The 19,176-nt window shown below is 37.1% G+C and overlaps 3 protein-coding genes across 4 annotated transcripts; 1 reads left to right on the top strand and 2 right to left on the bottom strand.

The window, feature by feature from the left end:
- Positions 1–557: 557 nt before the first annotated feature.
- On the bottom strand, positions 558–8,754 carry snap47 (synaptosome associated protein 47). Its single transcript, XM_038301588.1, has 4 exons — positions 7,527–8,754; positions 5,534–6,030; positions 5,197–5,327; positions 558–798 (listed from the first exon to the last, which is right to left on the bottom strand). Exons 1-4 carry the CDS (start codon positions 8,021–8,023, stop codon positions 652–654), a joined length of 1,272 nt encoding a protein of 423 aa, XP_038157516.1. The 5' UTR covers positions 8,024–8,754; the 3' UTR covers positions 558–651.
- Positions 8,755–9,234: 480 nt separating this feature from the next.
- jmjd4 (jumonji domain containing 4) lies at positions 9,235–13,732 on the top strand. 2 transcript variants are annotated; one of them, XM_038301587.1, is made up of 7 exons: positions 9,235–9,680; positions 9,780–9,862; positions 9,952–10,117; positions 11,175–11,300; positions 11,382–11,649; positions 13,086–13,232; positions 13,323–13,732. In XM_038301587.1, exons 1-7 carry the CDS (start codon positions 9,610–9,612, stop codon positions 13,656–13,658), a joined length of 1,197 nt encoding a protein of 398 aa, XP_038157515.1. In that variant the 5' UTR covers positions 9,235–9,609; the 3' UTR covers positions 13,659–13,732. The 2 variants fall into 2 exon arrangements, with proteins under 2 accessions (XP_038157515.1, XP_038157514.1); XM_038301586.1 differs by having other exon boundaries at positions 9,235–9,862.
- Positions 13,733–13,789: 57 nt separating this feature from the next.
- On the bottom strand, positions 13,790–19,161 carry iba57 (iron-sulfur cluster assembly factor IBA57). Its single transcript, XM_038301589.1, has 3 exons — positions 18,707–19,161; positions 14,535–14,881; positions 13,790–14,408 (listed from the first exon to the last, which is right to left on the bottom strand). Exons 1-3 carry the CDS (start codon positions 19,048–19,050, stop codon positions 14,017–14,019), a joined length of 1,083 nt encoding a protein of 360 aa, XP_038157517.1. The 5' UTR covers positions 19,051–19,161; the 3' UTR covers positions 13,790–14,016.
- Between the last annotated feature and the right edge of the window lie 15 nt (positions 19,162–19,176).

The following is a 19,176-nucleotide window of genomic DNA, read 5'->3' as shown; positions in this document are numbered from 1 at the left end:
CAAGATACGCTGCCATTGCTATCTGGACTGGCTGAAAACTACCTCTGTGTGCAGGCTTCCTCCACCCCATCTGAGAGGGTGTTCTCCACGGCTGGAGACACCTTAGGCCCTGAAAGATCCCGTATCCTTCCAGAAAAAGCAGATATGCTCATCTTTCTGCAAAAAAACTGTTAATTTTCCCTACTACTGTTTTATAATTAGTATTTTTTGTTATTTAAAATAGGTTATTATCCCATCATTTGTTATTAGACATTGTTGGTTATTAAGTTTGTTCTTGTATTCATTTTTCATTTAAACACAGATGTTACTCCAGTTTCACATTTCCTGTGGACATCTTGATCTTTTTGAGTTTGTAAGATTGTGCAATAGTTAAGTAAACAAAGTTGATTCTGATAATCAAACTGTTTGTTCTCCTTTTTCCCCCAAATTGGAATCGAAAAAAGAATCGATTAAGAATCGAATCGTTTCATAGAATCGAAAAGGGAATCGGAATCGTGAAAATCTTTTCAATTCCCAACCCTACCCCCTGCAGTAATAACATTAAGTTCCGCTGAATCTTAGGATCATGTGAGAGTCTTTAATGGTTTCTTTAAGCAGAAAGCCCTCTGAGGCACATGATGGAGCATGCTTCATTTTTCTCATCAGTCAGGACTACAGCAATTTTCTAATGCGATATGTGTGCTTCCCAATTTGCATGGTGGCTCGGTCCGTTGAACTCGTCAGGACGTCCAGGACTTCATCCTGCCGTTCCAATTCAGTCTCCGCCTCCAGTGCGAGGTTCTTCAGCTGCATCAGCATCTGCTCACAAACAGAAAACCACACAGGAGCATACACTCAGTTGTGTGAATATTTTTGCTACAAATCAGCCGAGTGAGACACCAGGTTACAAAGTAATAATATAATAATGGATGAATAGGCTAAAATCACCTCACTGTAAATCAGTTTCAGTGTACTACATGTTGGCCATACAGAGCCTTAGTAAACATCGGCATACATGGAACTGATTTAAATTTAGCCAAAACCACATATATCAACTCAACTGTATTATTAGACTGGTAAGTTAACACTTTGCTCCTAGTATCCAGTCTTTGAAATAAAATGGTACAAGATAGTATATAATTAAATAGTGAAAAAAATTATAGTAAAACAAATAAAAATTGTATAAAATCTTTGTTATTATTTTCTATGTTTAATTGAGGCAAAACACTTGGAGTTACAGGTATACCGTCCCTGGTGTTGAAAAGTTACACAGTGTGCCTGTAAAGGAGAAAAATATGAGATGAAAGCACTCTGGTAAGGTGAGGCCAAATTTAACTTATTTTTTACCAAAAACTTGTTAGCATACATACATTTGATCTGCAAAGCAGGTGAAATTTGTATTTTAATGGGGTGGACCTGTAAGTGGGTTGCTTTGTCAGTTTAAGGCATGTTTTGCAGGCTCTATAATTCAGTTAACGATTAATCGATTACTAAATCATTTGACGGTTATTTCAATAATTGATTAATCATGATTAATTGTTTCAGCCCTAATATCACATAATATTTCTTCTTTAGTTTGTACCACTTTAAGATACTTATATATAAAGTGTACAGAGTTATTTTGTCTTTTAATTAAATTCAAGAAAAAAAAATGCGATCTGAAAGGGGAAGATAATTTTAAAAGTAAAATCAATATTAGAGAGAAAAAAAAAATTCTCTATGAATGCAAAAACTGATGTTATTTCAGGCTGCTGGAAAAGTTTTGACAGAAAATATTTGGTCAGAATATAAATAAAAATAAAATGATGTTTGGAAAATGATTTTCAAGGAGAAAAAACTCTTAGTTGTTTTTGTGCTCTCATCTCCATCACTTGTTACATGTTAAGTGTTGCTATGTGCTTCATTGATCACAGCATAACCTTAGCTGTTCTTTGTGGATGAATCGGAAAAAAATTCAGTCAATAGTTGGTGAAAAGTTGGTAGAAATAAACTCCTCTTATTGCACAAAAAACATAGACCTCTTACTGCAGCAGAACTTTGACCCAAAAAAAGAAAAGATTAGGGAGGATCATATAAAAACACACCACTTTATTTAATCAGCACTTCCTTGATAATCTTTTAAATTCACGTTTCCAACTGCCTTGGTCTAATAATTTAAAATCCCAATTGAATCATTCGAAATGTGTGGTTGTTATGTGGAAAAAGTCTGAGGGGTTTGAAACTTTTGGTAGAGGGATGACATTTTGGTTCGTGTAAAAATCAATGCAAATAATTACATTAAAAAGTGTAATAATTTCAAATAGCATAATATTTGTTCTCCAGTTTCCCAAAATATACTTTCTCCTGTTCTGTGATGCAACATCGGTTAGTTACGCTGACGAATAAAAAAAATATTCAGCAACCAAAACCTCAGAATGCACTAAGAAAAGAGTGTTAGACCCTCTTTTGCCAAACAATATTGTTTATCTTCTACTTTTTGTTGGTTTATGGAGTATTGTAACTACATGTCAATGGTATAAAAACCATGTTTGTCATGATTTATGGGAAAGTTTAGATATACCAAACTTTGCCAAGCAAATCTAATAAACACTCCCAACTCCACCACCCTTGTGTCTAAACTTGTATTATTTTATTATACACATTCATGCAAACCATACTCATGTGGTGGCTGACATTAGGTCAGGTTCCACCAGCTACTGTCTGTGGACATTTCACATGGGCATTAAACAGCCACACACAGTGAATCAGAAAGCAGATAATGTCAATACACTCCAAGAAGCACATGCATTCACTCACTGAGGTCTGGGACTTCCCAATCAGGTTGACATGACAGCATTATACCTCGAGGTCAATTCACAGACGAAGTTAAAAAGAAATAAACGTGTTTATGACCCTGAAGAGGGCCACAAGATGAAACGCCTTGGTTTCAAATACAGTGGGTGGGTGAGTTTTTACCTCACATGCACCTTGGAAATTGGTGAAGTTGTGCCAGAAATGTTGGAAGTGTGTAAAGCTAAAAATACTGAAATGAAAGTTGCAACACAAGGATACAAATACCTTGCTCCAACAGCATGTCTTAAATCTTTCCAAAAACACGCTTTGATGCTTTAAAAACAAATGTCAATGCTTTGTTGTACTTCCTGCTAAGTCTCTAACACCTGGATAAAATAAGTACAGGTAAATGCACATTATCAAGGCCTTAAAACAGGGGATTTGTTTACAACTTGAGTCTCATGTTGAATTATATTAAGAGCAGGGCGTGCGCACTGCAACTGCAAAGAGTTCTTTAACTGGCAGCCTTTCAAATGTGAGCCATTATCAGCAGAGAACAATAAAACATTTAAAAGCACAACAGGCGATCCAAGCTTTACGACCAAGCCAGCACTGTTAATGCTTTTAAACGAGAGTTATAAGACAGAGTTAGTGCTGTGTAATATTTAATAAAACTTATAGCAAAGGGTCATAACAATGAATCACAGAGATGGGTGCATATTCATTAAGTGCGTTCAAAAGATACTGCACACTATCAAGGACTCCTTTGAACAATTAAACCTAATACTATGACAACGGGTTGGTCTAGGAAACTTTAGGGGACTTCAGCTTCCAGTCTGGTTTCACACATGCTATTTTATGAGCTTGGACAGGATAGGGAGACTTAAACTGACTGGTCATTTTATTACCACTTTTGCCTTAAGAACCACCCTCCATGGCACAAAAAACTAATAAGCAAACCTCCATGATTTTGACTTCAAACGACAGGATACCATCACAAATTTCTGTAGATTTGCTGGCTCCATTGCATCCCATGCTTCTTTTATAGGACTGAGATCTGGTAACCATAGATGTAATTTAAGTAGACTAAAACTCAGTAATACTTTCAAGAAATCCAGTTAGTTTATCTGAGACATGTGAAGCATCTATCAGAAGTTACTCTATGGTCAGCAGGGTGGAAATGCTCATCATGATAAGGTAGGCTATGGAGTTTGAAAGAAGCTCAGCTGGTACTAAAGGCCCAAAGTGTGCCATGATAAACCTTTATACTGCTAAACCACTATCATCAGCCTAGACTACCATTAAAAGGAAGAAGGGATTGTGCTTTAATCTGTAAATCCATTTCTTAATCTACTATATGGGGGTTGTAGCTGACTCAAATCAGTCTTAGGTGAATCGGTGTGCTTTTCATAGCTGACAAGAGGGGCACTCAGTAAGGTGTTCTGCTGCTCTAACTCATCTGCTTCAAGGTTGGATGTGTTCAGAGATTATGTTCTTGGTTGTAGTGGTTGTTTAACTCCTATTCCGCCATGCCCATCCTGTCTCTGGTATCAAGTTTTCTTAATGGCCCTCAATAAATATGTATACCTTTTTAAGACTGTTTTCAATAAATATCAGATGAAGGTGAATGATTATCTCAGATCGCCAGTTTCTGAAATACTTGAGCAGCCTGTCTGACCCCCAACATCAACATTTTAAAATTGACATAAACTTCAACTCTTTCTCATCCTGCAGTTCCCTCTGAACCACACCATATCTAGATACCTTAATGTAACAAATAGCCGATTTTTGGGTTATTTAATACTATTGTTATCAAGCAACTGAACAAGTGCACCTTAAAAAGCGTCTGGTGAGTGTATACTGTAGGATATTTTTTTTATTTATTTTAGTCTTGCATATGACCTAAACTTATGAAAGAAATGGCTTACTGTAAGTTTCACATATAGTTTCAAGCTCTCAGAAACCTCAAGTAGTGAGTCACAAACATAAGAGAAAAAAAATGTCAGCGTAAAACGCCTGAATTTGCGTCACTGTTTAGAGTTTGCCACCACAGACCATGTCTGTAACAGCTCTCAGCACTGTGAGGTACTGAGTGGAAAAGGCACTGACCAAATAACTGACCGTACTTCTTTTCCTCTCTTAAACCCAGGATGGACTTTTGGTTTGTGGGCTCACCAAATAACATTTCAAAGACATGGGATAAAAAAATAAAATAAATCACAGCAGCAGATTGTGGATTGGAATGGAAAGATGAAAAATATGTGTTGCTGTTAAATGTAAGCTTATTTACAATAACAGCATGCGTCGTTTTTGTGACACTATGCAGACTACATGTGGGCCTTTTCATTACTGCCACCTGTCTTGTTTTTACAAATATGGAACTGCTTAAAGCCCCAGTAGAGCAGTTATATTTTTATACAAGCCTTGGAAATCCAGCTTTCTCACCTGTTTGAGTTCCTGGGCCTCAGCCTGACTGACAGATGGCTGGAGAACTTGCACCTGCAACTGGGACAGCTCTCCTGCCGGGACCTCCACTGGGAGCTCAGTGTCTTGGCACCTCTGCATCAAACCTGCTTCTATTGGGTGGAGGTGGTGAAAAAGTGCATACAGTTTGTTTTTTTTCTTATATTTCTGTCACAAAGAAACACCATTAGCCATGATGAAATGTTTTTGCATGTGACTTAATTTCTGGATGCAGCAAGCTGAGAACACAGATCACTACTGCCACTCAGTGGTCAAATCTGCTAAAGCATGGCAGAGGAAATAAAAACAACTGTTTTACCTTCATTCCAGTTTGTCCCTTCTTTGATGGAAGGAGATGCCAGCTGAGTTGCCTTAAAGGCTTCGTATTCCCTTGTCATCTTCTTTTTGTACTGCATCTCTAACACGGACAAGACCTCTGGCATCTTGGCTGACAAGAATCTATAACATATATCTGGTTTTCCTATAAACCTCTGTCTAACTGTGATCTCGTAGGGATTGTGCACCCTAATTTCATCAATTTCGTTCCGTTCAAATCGATGGAGGAGGTGGCAGTTGGTATCTTGTGCCTCCAATGAGGAAACCAGCAACACCAAACATCCAGGCTTTAATTCTGAGTCTCCGCCTTTGGACAGCACTGCCGGGATGCTTGCAATCACCTTGCTCCTGCTAGAGACTTTGCCCGATGAGATTGCAGCTGCCGCCTTGGCAGCATCCTCAGCTTTGGCATCCTGCTGAAACTTCCAGTTGAGTTTACTAAAAGGCCACCAGGAAGGAGACTCAAGTTCTGAGAGAAATCTGAAAAGAAGCAAATAATGTACAGTACCATGAGCGTATTTGTAAACCTTGTCACATTACAGCCACAAACTCATATATGCTTTAGAAAGATTTCACATTAGTAATAAATCATCAATAGAATTCAAAATTATGAACAAGTGTTTTTTAGATTTCTTATCAAATAAAAATGTTATAAGAAATTAATTTCTATTTACCCACATCTACTCTAATGCCATAAATAAAACCAAGTCTAAGCACTGTAGATTTTTACAGCAGAATTTAACGCAGTAATCCACCAAAAAGAATGCAACAAGTAAGGCCAACTGCAATCCTAACAAGACATGACTGAAACTGAAAAGATAGAGAAAAATAATCAGAGGAGCAGAAAATGATGCTAATGGTGGCTCATGATTAATGGCGCCTGAGGGAGTGGCTTAGATCTACAGCTCAGGTGGGAGATTCTGTTTACAGGGCAACAATTAGCCGCACACGACACAACCATTCCTTCCTGGAGGAGTGGTAAAATGAAAGCCAAGTTTGAAGGGGAAAAAAAAAAAAAAGTTATAAGAACCTGTGTATGGTAATCCTGCAAAATCTGTTATATGCTCCAAAAGACATGAATTGGATGGAGATCCATCCTGCTATGGGACATCAAACCTCTACAGTCAGTACTAGACAGGATTGGTGTGGATCATTTTTACTTCTAATTGTTAGGAATATTATTATCAATGACATGTGAGTCTGTTAATACCTAATATTACCAGCCTGTTGTGTGTCAGAATGATTTCTTTTCCTAAGTGGATTATTGATTAGAACAGTTCTTCTGTCCTGATATACCGGATATATAGTTATCATCTTCATTATGTACATAACAGAGATTTGAGAATGAGATGGGGGCATAGAGTGTATCATTTTTAACAGTGAATTCTCTGTTTTTATCTGGGACACTGTGTAATATTTTAATAAGGCTGGAGCATTGGATGTCTCCTCATCTGCAAACATGTAAGATGTGATGATACGGCACACTGGATTTGTATAAAATGCATCTTTAATGGTGATTCAGGAGAGGTAAGCCTGATTGGTAAGCGCTGCCTTCTGTAAATCAAAGTAACTTCTTTGATCTGAGTAAGATTACAATTCTATAAAAACCTATTGTAATGTCTCCTGAATATTTAATGCATAAACATCATGAAGTGTTATTTAACAAGTTTGCTCAAAGTGATCTCTTCTGAAGAAAAGAACTGAAAAGAGAAAGCTTCAAGGTGTAAACACAGAGCTTTCCATAACATACTTCATAGGAGTTTACTAGTTTATGTTGGTTCAAAATATAAAATATATAATACATTAAAGTCTGGGGTTGTAAGCATTTTTTTTTAAGTTAAAAAGCAAGCATCCTTGCAATATGCTGCATGAGGCTATACATTTCATACTGTTTTCATTTTGGGTTTTTTTTTTAAACAGAACATCCATTTAGTGCCATCATACATGTTTAAATGGAAAGAAAACATGGTAATTACTTATCAGCAACACCCAGATCAGAGTCGATCTTCTCCAATCCCTGCACCATGTTGTCAAACTGCTCTCCCTGGTGACTGAGGACTCTCCCAGTGTCCTCCAGTCTTCTCTGGGCCCCAGCCACCAGTTTGATAAGCTCCCTTCCCTTAGAAGGTTGACACTCAGCCCCCCGAACCTCTGAGGTGGGGGAAAGGAGCCTTTCCCTCCAGAAATGCTCCAGCACGTTAAAAACCGCCAACCTGTTGGGTTTGAGGGAACCAAACCAATGTTTGACGTTTCCCTCCTCCAGCACAGTCAGGGTACTGAAGATGAAACTGGAGGACTCCATCTTTATCTCCATGATCCTGGATAGATGGAAACTGGCGATGCACTCCTTGCTCTGGCTTGAGATGAAGCGCACAATGGTCCTGGTGAGGGTCAGAGTTCCGCTCTCCCACCTCCTCTCACTGTTCATGTAATAAGAGGCAGGCCAGGTGTGGATGGGAGCATCCCGGCTCATCTTAAAGGCAGATGAGCGAGATCACCTAAGTAAAAGTCAAATTAACTACTGTGTTGGCATATATATGCTGGGGCCAAGTAAATGTAAATTTATATCACGACTTTGCTGTCTTTGGTAATCTGCGTTTCCTAATTGGGAACATCCTTCCTTCAAAGTAACCCAGGAAAAACGCTGACTTCCGGGGACGCTTCCAATCAGGCAGATTCGTTATTTTTCACCCGCACCTTTGTAATTAAATTACAATGCCTCTCTTAGTTCTAGATCTTTTTCTCGCAGTATACTGTACAGCGTAAACATTAGCCTGAGCATGGCGTTGCCTCGTTTTCTTCCTGTTTATGATGGAAGTGATGTCACACTCAGCTGTGAACGCTTGCGTGACCGTGTCCGCCATATTGCGAGTGGCTAGACAGCCCACTAAGACTTTTTTTATTGGAGAATCAAAGTATTACCAATGTCAAATATCAAAACAATTCTACAAAATTGTAAATTGAATATCTTAAGAAGCTGAGCACACTATGTTTAATATTACAAATAGAATCATACAGAGAACCAATATACAATTAGAAAACAAAAATATCAGATTGTAGAACAAAGTAATTGAATAAAAAGAAAAGGGAAAAAAACAAAACACAAAAGGACTCTTGAATTTTAAAGTAAATACTCAATATATTGCGTCATTGATCGGGCTTAGCCCACTAAGACTTAGGTTTTGTCATTTTGTATATAGTGTAAACAAAAGGAAATTTCGTTTAAAACAGCTCTAGACAATATCATTTTTTAAAGTGCAGCCTTGAAAACAGTAATAAATACATAAAAAAATAGTAATATAAACATATGACTGTATATTTACAATTCTAACATTTTTTTTTCCTTTTTTTAAGAATCAAAATGGTAGAAGCTTTCTTGATTTTATAACATTGTAGATTACTTTCGTCTAATACTGTTAAACTATTTTACTTTTGACAACTAGATATGAAGGTAAGAAATTCTGCATTAATCAATAATATTAAGTGCTGTTGTTAAGTCATTTAGTCATGTTTTTACCCTGGAAGTATATAAAAATAAATAATAATCCTACCACTGCTACTGCTAATATTACTAATAGTAATAATATCTTAATTGTAACTGGAAAACAGTTGAACAAAACATGCCACTCGCAACATGGCGGTGCGGTTGACGTAAGCTAATGGACACCCATAAGCAGCGTGCGTTCTTCTAGGTCTATGGTCCGCACGAAACAGTGAAAAGTCACGGTTCCTAGGACAATAAAGGGGGACAATAGCGGCTGTGACGGCGGTTGTATTTTTAATTTCGAATGAGCATTTGCAGCGTTAGCATTTAAGGAACGAAATAGTTGACATAACCAAAGTATCGGTGTTACATTGCGTCGTCGGGAAATAGCATTCATATGGTGATTTGTTGTCGTACAGGGAAAAAAAAAAAAAAGACAGCGCGTGAAATATGTATTTTAAATGTAACTAAATCGGACGTGGACGTATTTTAATTTTAATCTCGTCGATTGCTTTTCGGCGTAACAGTTTAATGCTAACGTCGGTAGCCAGTTAGCCGGGGTCTGGTTTAACACGATGGACAGAGACGCCTACCACAACTGCTGCAGCCTTGTCAAAATCCCGAGACAGTCCTACGAGCAGTTCTGGTCCTCTCATTTTGTTGACTACATAGACAAGGAGCTAAACTACTCTAAGTTTTTCAAGAAGTACTTGCTGCCTAATCACCCGTGCATGTTTTCTAAAAGGTTCACAGAGAACTGGAAGTGTAGGAAACAGTGGGTGACAGAGGAGGGGAAACCACATTTTCAGAACCTGCTGCAAGAGTTTGGTAAATAAGGATTTTTTTTTGAATAATCAGCTTGAACGGATACCATCATATGAACTTATATTCTTTAATTGCACCTTTTTTTATTACAGATGAGACTTCTGTCCCAGTTGCAAACTGCAATGCAAAAGAATACAATGCAAACCCTAAACAATTAATGCCATTTAAAGAATTCATACATTACTGGAAGGAGTACATCCAGAATGGACACTCTTCACCCAAAGGATGCCTCTATCTTAAAGACTGGCATATGTCAAGGTATAAAACTAATCGAAAATAATATAATTTGTGTCTGCATGTGTTTAGTGTTATCAAAATCATATTCTAACAGTAGTCTGACAGAGCAACAAAGGTCTAATTTATTTTTCTTAAAAGATGGCATGAAACATTTTACAACTTTGAAGATTGCTCTACTTTTCTGAGGTTGAACTTACTAGATGTCCTTTATTAGCTTGTGAATTTATTTTTATTCACACTAAAGGTAGCAGTCAGCCATGTCAATTAAATTGGTAAGAAATATTTAGCCTAGAAACAAACCAATCAAATAAACAAAGTTCGGAGTTTAAGATGCAAGTTATTACTTTTCTAAAATATAACCTAGGCTGAGTAGGTATGTTTATATTTCAATTGAATTTGATATTATTGGTATCTGAAACTAGATTATATGGTTTAAAAAAGGGAAATCCACTCCTTTCTAACGTAACAGAAAACATTTATATATATTAGTCATGATAGATTTAATGAGCCATGGTAATGTTATGAAAACATGGTTAATGTGCAATATTTTGAATTGTTCAATTGACTGATTGCAGCTGCAGATAGCCTAACTAACAAGATTCACCTTGCTATTCACTTAATATAAATATCAGGTATAAAAGTATTTGGCATGTTTAATTAGTTTAGCAGGAGATCCTGTCATTGATCTATCAGTATTATAAATATTAAAACTATTGAATATAGAAGCATTAGGTTTTGCTTCTCCGTCATAAAGGCAATTATGCCTAAATTTTCAGTTATCCAGCACTGATACACACATATCCAGGAGTCTCTGTCAATTCTGGCAGTTCGTACTAGAGCAAGTCGACAAATTGGACAAAGATCCCTTGATAGGTGTTTTAAAAAAAAAAAATGAACCAAACCAAGATGGGCTCTGATTTAGGCGTGTTTTGTGGTTAAAAGCAATAACGTTATATTTTTGAGCTAAAATATAAGTTACTTTGGGTTATGATACTATGAAAATCTTATACTGGCTAAAACCTGTTCTAGTGTTTCCAGCTGGTTATTTCCAGTTATTCATGTTAATATATTTCTACAGGGATTTTCCAGACCATAATGTTTACATCACACCAATATTCTTTTCCTCCGATTGGCTTAATGAATATTGGGATACACTGGATGTGGATGACTATCGGTTCGTCTACATGGGACCCAAAGGCTCATGGTAGAAAAATGTTCATTTATCATCTAAAAAAATAACTTGGCAAAGGGGTAACCTTTTTTTTAATTGTTCTTTTTTTTCCAGGACGCCGTTCCATGCTGATGTATTCCGCTCATACAGCTGGTCTGCAAATATCTGTGGGAGAAAAAAGTGGTTGCTCTATCCTCCGGGTCAGGAGGACTTTCTACGAGACACCAATGGAAACCTTCCGTATGATGTTACTTCAGCTGAACTCAAAGACAGAGGCCTTTTCCCACAGTTCGAAGAAGCATGCCAGCCTCTTGAAATTATTCAAGAGGCTGGTGAAATTATTTTTGTGCCAAGCGGCTGGTTCCATCAAGTTTACAATCTGGTAAGAGGTGGGAAAAAAAGTAATTTGATTCATTAGTTAAAACCGTATTGATTGATGACGCTGATATATTTAAAGTATTAATTTCTGTAAGCTTTGATTATGGCTTATGAGCTATGAAAAATACCATATTTATAAAGCACTTTCAACACCCAACAGGATCAAATTGCTATACACAATCATAAAAACAAGTGTATAAAAGTAATAGTAAAATAAAAAGCAATAATAAAATAAAAGAAATGCAGTAAGACAAAGTCAACATCTCAGATTGTGTTAAAAGCCAAGGAAAAGAAATCGGTCTTTAGAAGAGATTTAAAATCAGAAAGTGAAGAGGTCTGTTTAATGGCCAAGGGAAGGTCATTCCACAGCTTAGGGAGCTGCAACAGAAAAAGCACAGCCCCCTCGGAGCTTGCGTTTTGTCTTTGACATCCTCAGTAACAACTGGTCAGCTGATCTAAGGGAGCGTGAGGGTGTGTAGGGATGAAGCAGCTAAGACAGGTATGGACAAGGGCAAGACCATTAAGAGCTTTAAAAGGATTTTAAAAAATCAATCATAAAATGCACTGGCAGTCAATGTAATGAGGCTAAAATAGGGGAAATATGATCAATTTACTTGTACCTGTTAAAAGGCGTGCAGCAGCATTCTGTACACACTGAATCTGGAAAACGCATGAATCAACAATACCCTTATTAAGTGCATTACAGTAATCCAGCCGAATGGTTACAAAGGCATGGACCACTGTTTCAAAATGCTGAAGCGAAAGGATCTGTTTTAACCGCTAAATTTGTAATAATAGGTATAAATATTTGATTTCTCACAAATGCACAACTAAAAAAAATACACAAATATTTTCCTCCTCAACAGTATGTGTGTGTGCAAGTATTACCTGGTCAGGAGTAGCTGCGTGCATGCGGAAGATCAGCCCGCATCTTTGCTCGGATGTTAGGGAAACCCAGGTTGCTTCAGCAACAGCCTTTCAGCTGGTCTGCTGTCTCTCATTCTCCTCTTCCTCTTTTATCTTCATCATTATATCAGGTATTGATCCTTTTATCAAGGTTGATATTGCTCAGGTGCCTATAACAACATATATTCATGGCCCATCCCCAAACCTCCAGACTCTGACGTTAAACTCCAGAGAAAATTATTTGCTTACATTTTAGCCTGGAAATATTCTGTTCATCATCAGACTTTGGTGATTCTCTTAATTTTATCCAGGTTTCTCAGACTGTAAGCCATATTAATATTATGGAGTGGCCCAACCATATTTACCTTCTCAGCAACTAAGAAATAAACAATTGAAATGTATCACTAAGAATCTATTAGCTAACTTCTTAGATTGAACTAATGAGGTTATTTAACCCTTCAATGTTACTCTAAATAACTGACATGAACCTGTAGGTAAATATACACATTTGAATTGTTGATCTTTTGTTTCTAGGAGGATACTATCTCCATTAATCATAATTGGCTTAATGGCTGCAATATTGACATCATGTGGCAGTTCCTACAAAATGAGCTGTCTTCTGTTCAAAAAGAGATAGAGGAATGGAGAAACACCATGGATTCATGGCATCAGCATTGCCAGGTACTGTGTGAATGAGATTGTTTCTAAATATACGATTCAAATCATTTTTCTTAAAACTTAGTTGTGATTGTTGGCCAATTCTCTTTTCAGGTCATTATGAAAGCCTGCTCAGGCATTGATTACAGTGAATTTGCCTCATTTTTGAAGATCGTTGCTGAAAATCGGATGGCCTTTTTGAATGCCTGTTCCTCTGGTGATTCCTCCGATTACTCACGACATCTCTCAGAGACCCTCACCACCCTTGGACCTTACCACGCAGCGTTTGACCTACAGAGAGTCGCTCACATTATCGAGTGCCTGATGTGCAACGAGGACTTCAAACGTCTTGATCATTCAACGTCAAATTTGCAACTAGAGACCATGTTGCAACAGATCAGAGACACTATACAGGCCACTAGAGGGCAGCACCTCCTTTATCAGGAATAATGTGTCCATCTCAACAAAATCCACATTGAGTGAAAACTATTATAATAAAGCAAATGGGTTCACTGCTGTCTGAATTCTTGTCTGCCTGAATTTTGCATTTGCACTGAAAGATGATCAAACACGAATAAAAGTAGTGTTTGTGTTACTTTTAATGTCTTTTTTTTTTATAAGAATCGATGCTTCAACACCTTTATATTTCTATACATGAATACTAAATTTTCAATAGATTAAGAAATGGAGATATTAGAAAATAAGAGAAGCTTTCCAAAGCAATTAAACTCTTCTTGAGGGTTTTGTCTGTCTTAAATATGTCAGCTCTGATATGCGTCACATTTCGAGGAGCAACAAAACATCCTCTTCAGTTAATTTTTACGTCTGTAGGCCACCAGTCTGGCACAGAGGCCTGAAGTGTCACTGTTGTGTCGTCGGAGGATTTCAGCGTCAACACTTCTTTGGCATGAGCGGTGCGAATTAGGCTCAGACCCAGCTCCCCGACGCCAGATCGATGTTTACCAGCTGGTTTGCCAGACTGCGTCTGGAGCGTGGCTCCTTCCCCGAATTGTTGGACTGGAGATGAGAAACGTACTGGCATGAGGCGTTTCCGAATTACCCCAGTGTGATGAGTCCTGGCCGTGAGCTCCTGACCGATGTAGCACCCCTTGCTGAAGCTGATACCCTGCATGAAGACAAGGTTAGACTCCAGTGGTAGTGCTACTCCAGGGGGAAGATCATTTACTCCCTCAGGAAGTCCTACGTGGTACGAGAGAGAAAAAATAAATGCCATAATATCAACAATATATATATATATACTCATCTGACTCCTCAAATCATTTATGCTTATGTGATAAAAACTGGACACTCAATTGTAGATCATACCTATTGAGTAGCGATGTCTGTGGTAATCTTCTGTGTCTCCTTTCTGACAAGATGAAATGATCTCTAAGGGGTCGACCTGACTCTGCATGACCAGTCTCCACCCCATTTGCGCAGTTCGGGGATCAGCCTCCCACACCAGAGCTTTTCCAGGGTCAGATAACTCAGGTTTAAATGTGTCTTGATTTGGGCTTCCTTGCTGTGAAAGTACTGCCCACACCGACAGCTCCGGACAGAGGCTGATGTTCACCTTTCGCCGGATCTTGTAAACCTTCAAGTGTTTTAGCACTGAGCTCTCAACCATGCTGTCACACTCAAGGAAAACGCCATGTTCTCCTCCTCCTTTCAGACTGAAGGAAAATAAAACAAATTAGGTTTAAGTGTAAAAAGTCAATTCACCGTAAAATGTGAGTTAAACATGAGTTGCAGTTATTTTGCCAAGGTAAAGACTATATTTTGACACAGTATGTGCAGATTTCATAGAGGAACAAGCATGCCTACTAGAAGAAATGGGAAACTAAAAATGTGTTAAACAATTTTCTTTCAGAAAGTAATTTTTTCTTATGCTTGCTGGAATTCAAGTCTTCTCCATTTCCTGTAATATGATTCGAAAAGAACAAAAGCTTGCATGACTTGCTAACCTCATTACAAACTAAGGGTATCCCAGGGCTTAGTAGCCTGTAGAACCATGAAAACAGCATTAGAGTAAAATACTGTCATACTGCAATTAATAACATATTTTGCTTTTAACTAGAAAGAACTGTGTACCTCCAAACAAGGTGTGTGTTGTAAAAAATGTTGTATCCTACTTAGCTGAGCAAAATACCTTATATTTGTATTAGTACTGCAACTACAGAGTATTTTACAAATCGATTAATCTGTCAATTATCTTTTCAATTAATCGATTAATAATTGGATAGCCAAAAGTGAAGATTTTTTACTAAATTATACCACTGAAAAAAATTTTTTTTTCACTTTTGGAGTTCTGGATAGAGAATATTGACAGATACATGTTTTCATCTTAAGTGAAAAAATGTTTACATAATTTACTTTTACAATTTTGGTATAATTGCTGCTCATTGTGGGATGCTCTGTCAGCTAAAGGCAAGTATAAGTCTCTATATTCCAGTTAATGATTAATAGTTGACGATTATTTCAATAATTAATCACAATGAATCTAATTAATTTTTTCAACCCTATTTTGTATGTTTGGATTTTCTGCCTGATGACAGCGCAGAGATGTTCACCAGTTTCTTCTCTCAGGTCCAAGTCTCTGTACACTTGATAGACATTTTGCTTTTTTCTTTAACCAATTCTACATGAAGGTATTTATCTTTTATTAAAACTTCCTTCAAGCACTTCATTCATTAGTATGTCTCACTGGATAGGACATCCCGAATCAGCCACTAGAGCTAGAGTTGTCAACAACACTATGCTATTCTAATTTAAGAGTGAGCAAGGATCCCTTATTTATGGTTTGTTTTTACAAAATATGTCTCTAATTAAAGCATGTACATTGTCATGATACACAGAAATGTTTACTCTGCCTGACCATTAATCAATAAGTAGTGTTGGAACTACAACTGAATGATTTTTTTTTTAGTTATGCAATTTTATTCAGATTTTCCTTTGCACTAACCACAAGCATGTACACAGTTTTATTTCCGTGGCCTTGAAAGTTTGCTTGTCCAAAGGCCAATGTCAGAAGACTTAACTGTTATTGTTGTGTGGAAAAGTGTTTATTTCTGCTCTCATGCGTGGATCAATATGCCAGCTGCATCTATGGTTGTGTCCCAAGTCAGGGGCTTTGACCTTTGAAGCACCCAGTCCAAGTAGACATGCATCCTCTCCGAGAGTTTCATATTATGCAAGTTGCTAATAAGATAAAATATAATTTAAAAAATACCTCGGATCGGCCAAATAAAGGAGTCTTTAAGAGCAAAGCTGTGTTGTGATCATTCTACAAACAGCCTTCAAAGCATGAACCCCTGACCAGGGTTGGGAGCGATTTCTTTTAAACTTGTTCTAAGCTGTCTGAGCTTCAGTGAGCTGATGACAGTCTTAACAGCACGGTTTTCACAGGGCTTCTCCCATGTCAACAAGTAAGGAGGTAAATGTGTTTAAAAACACAGTGTTTCATTATGCTTATTACACAGCACAGTTCAGTTGTAATTAATAGTTTCAGCTTAACCAGCGTTTGTCCTCCTGACTGGTGCATAAAAAGAAAAATGAGTGTATTAGCCTGATTCTCAGCATGGCTTTTGGAGTGTAACGGACCACTATACTTAAATACGCTGGCGAGTAAACATAATGCATTCATAAACTTTACTAATAAATGACTAAGCTTGACTAGAGGAATCGTTGTTTTTTCTATAATTCAACCCTATTTCACAATGTAAAATCCAGTGATATAAAAATCAATGGCCTCATTCATAGAGCATCAGCAAAAACTGATCTACACTATCAAATAATACCCGTTTTACACCCAATACAAAAAAGCATTAGAAAGAAATTAACACCCATTAAAGTTTATTTTCAAATGAGTGAGATAGGAAATGCTTTAGAGATCACTTATTGGTGGCATTCGTTCATCCTTTTGAGGTTTGGAGCAATTTTTCCTTCTTTATAATAAGGACTTTTAACATAATTTCTAAAATAGGCCTTTCAGATTTTAAACCAGTTACCGGTATATCTAAACAGTAAACATGTTTCACCATTCTTATAAGCCAAGGTTTGAGTCTGTAGAGTTTTAATTAATCTCAGGCCCATAATGTTTGACTAAATGTGTCTTGACCCCAAATCTAAAGTTCCACTCCACATTTTAATCAGCTTAAGACTGGACTCAACTGGACTTTGATTAGACCAAAGCAACACATTGATACTTGTTTACCCATTCTGTTGTAGAAATGCTGGCCTATTGGGACCACTGTCCTGTTGATAAGCCAATTAAGATAAGCTTTAGCTGCTAAGATAGTGCTTTGGTAAACAAAGTTAAAATGTAAATAATAAGGAAGAATAAAAAATAAAAATCGTACTTAATTTTATTTATTTTCTTTTTTTTTAAATGCATATAATCAGAATGTAAATACCTGCATCTATATAAATAAAAATAAATAAAATACACCTGAAACATTTTATTGCATAATAAATAATCAATAATTACATTGAAATACTCTCACTGTGGTGCACTGGTGTTTGTCACTTTAGTGTTCAAATTTTGTTCCAGTCCAAAGCCACGACTTGCGCTTCTGCATTCTACTGATAATTTGTGAGGGATGTGCTCTGTTTCTTATCACAATTTAGCAATAACTTGGCTTATTTTCTATAAACTGAATTGAATTGTATGACATGAGATCAAAGAATAACTAAAGGGATCAGGGCTAAGACAATTAATCGGATTAATCGTGATTAATCCATTATTGAAATAATCATCAACTAATTTAGTAATCAATTAATCGTTACCTGGAGTATGGACTAGGGGTGCAACAAACGATTGTTTTGCAAATTTATTTATCTGTCAATTATTTCTATGATTCATCGATTAATAATCCGATAGCCAAATTAGTCTATTAGTATAGACTCGAAAACATGCCATTAGCAGACAGAGCAACCCACTTAGAGCAGTAATTATAGCAAAATTGTGAAAAATATATTTTGCATTTAAGATTAGAAAACCTTTTTCTGCTGTCAATAGGCTGGATCCAGAACTCCACAGTTGAAAAGTTTTAGTTTCCCCTGGTTTAATTCTGTATAAAACCTTTAAGGAATCTTTTACTATGCAATTATTGATCAAATAATCGAAACAAAGAAAAAATATCCGGTAGATGCAGCCCTAAAAAGGAAGCAAAAGCAGGAAGAAATTAAGAAATAAATGCATATTGTAAATGATATTGGAGTTTTTAAAACTTTTGGTGTTTAAACTTACACTTTGCATCCCGTTGTGCCTGTTCAGTCTTTGATATTCATAACATTTAAACCTAAAGAGTATTTTATTTGCACAAAGCTGTTGCTGAATTCTCAGATATTAAAGATACTAACTGCTCCATCACATACAGTAAATTTGGGTTTGTGGTTAAAAGGGAGGTGGATAATTTTTGCAGACCCAGTAGGCCTTTAAAATAAGAAAGTATCAAATTGGTAATTGTTAATAAAATAAAGAAGCAACCCTTTCTCACCTGTATAACAGGATGTCATACAATGTTCGTCCCTGAACATTCAGCATGTGTGAGTACATGGCAGCGCACTCAGGCTCCTCCAGCAGCTTCATGTCATTGGTTATAATTCCCTGTAGAAACGGGCTTGTGTCCTGGCCTTCAATCTTCAACAGGGTTCTGTGCGGAAGGGGGTAACAAACAAACTGACCGCGACCATTTTTCTCCGCGCCCTGGCTGTACTGTTTGACCCGGATCCTGGTTTGAGTCGCAGCTCCCAAGAGAAGCGTAACCGACAAACTGCTTCGTTTTCCCGTTTTAAAGCCCAGACCGCTAAAAGCTCCACGGACAAAACACAAACCTGCCATTTTATACGGTTACATTGGAGTGTGGTGGTATATGAATCTGTGAATAACGGATTACATCAGTGTTATCGATAACTTAACATCTTACGTCAACACGGTGGGCGCCATTTTGGTGTCCCAGCATACTTT

The sequence above is a fragment of the Cyprinodon tularosa genome, unplaced genomic scaffold (assembly GCF_016077235.1).
Source record: "Cyprinodon tularosa strain WSP-4 unplaced genomic scaffold, ASM1607723v1 ctg47, whole genome shotgun sequence".
Lineage (NCBI taxonomy): Eukaryota > Metazoa > Chordata > Actinopteri > Cyprinodontiformes > Cyprinodontidae > Cyprinodon > Cyprinodon tularosa.
Note: the sequence above shows the minus strand (reverse complement) of the source record. Positions and strands in the feature narration are given on the sequence as shown.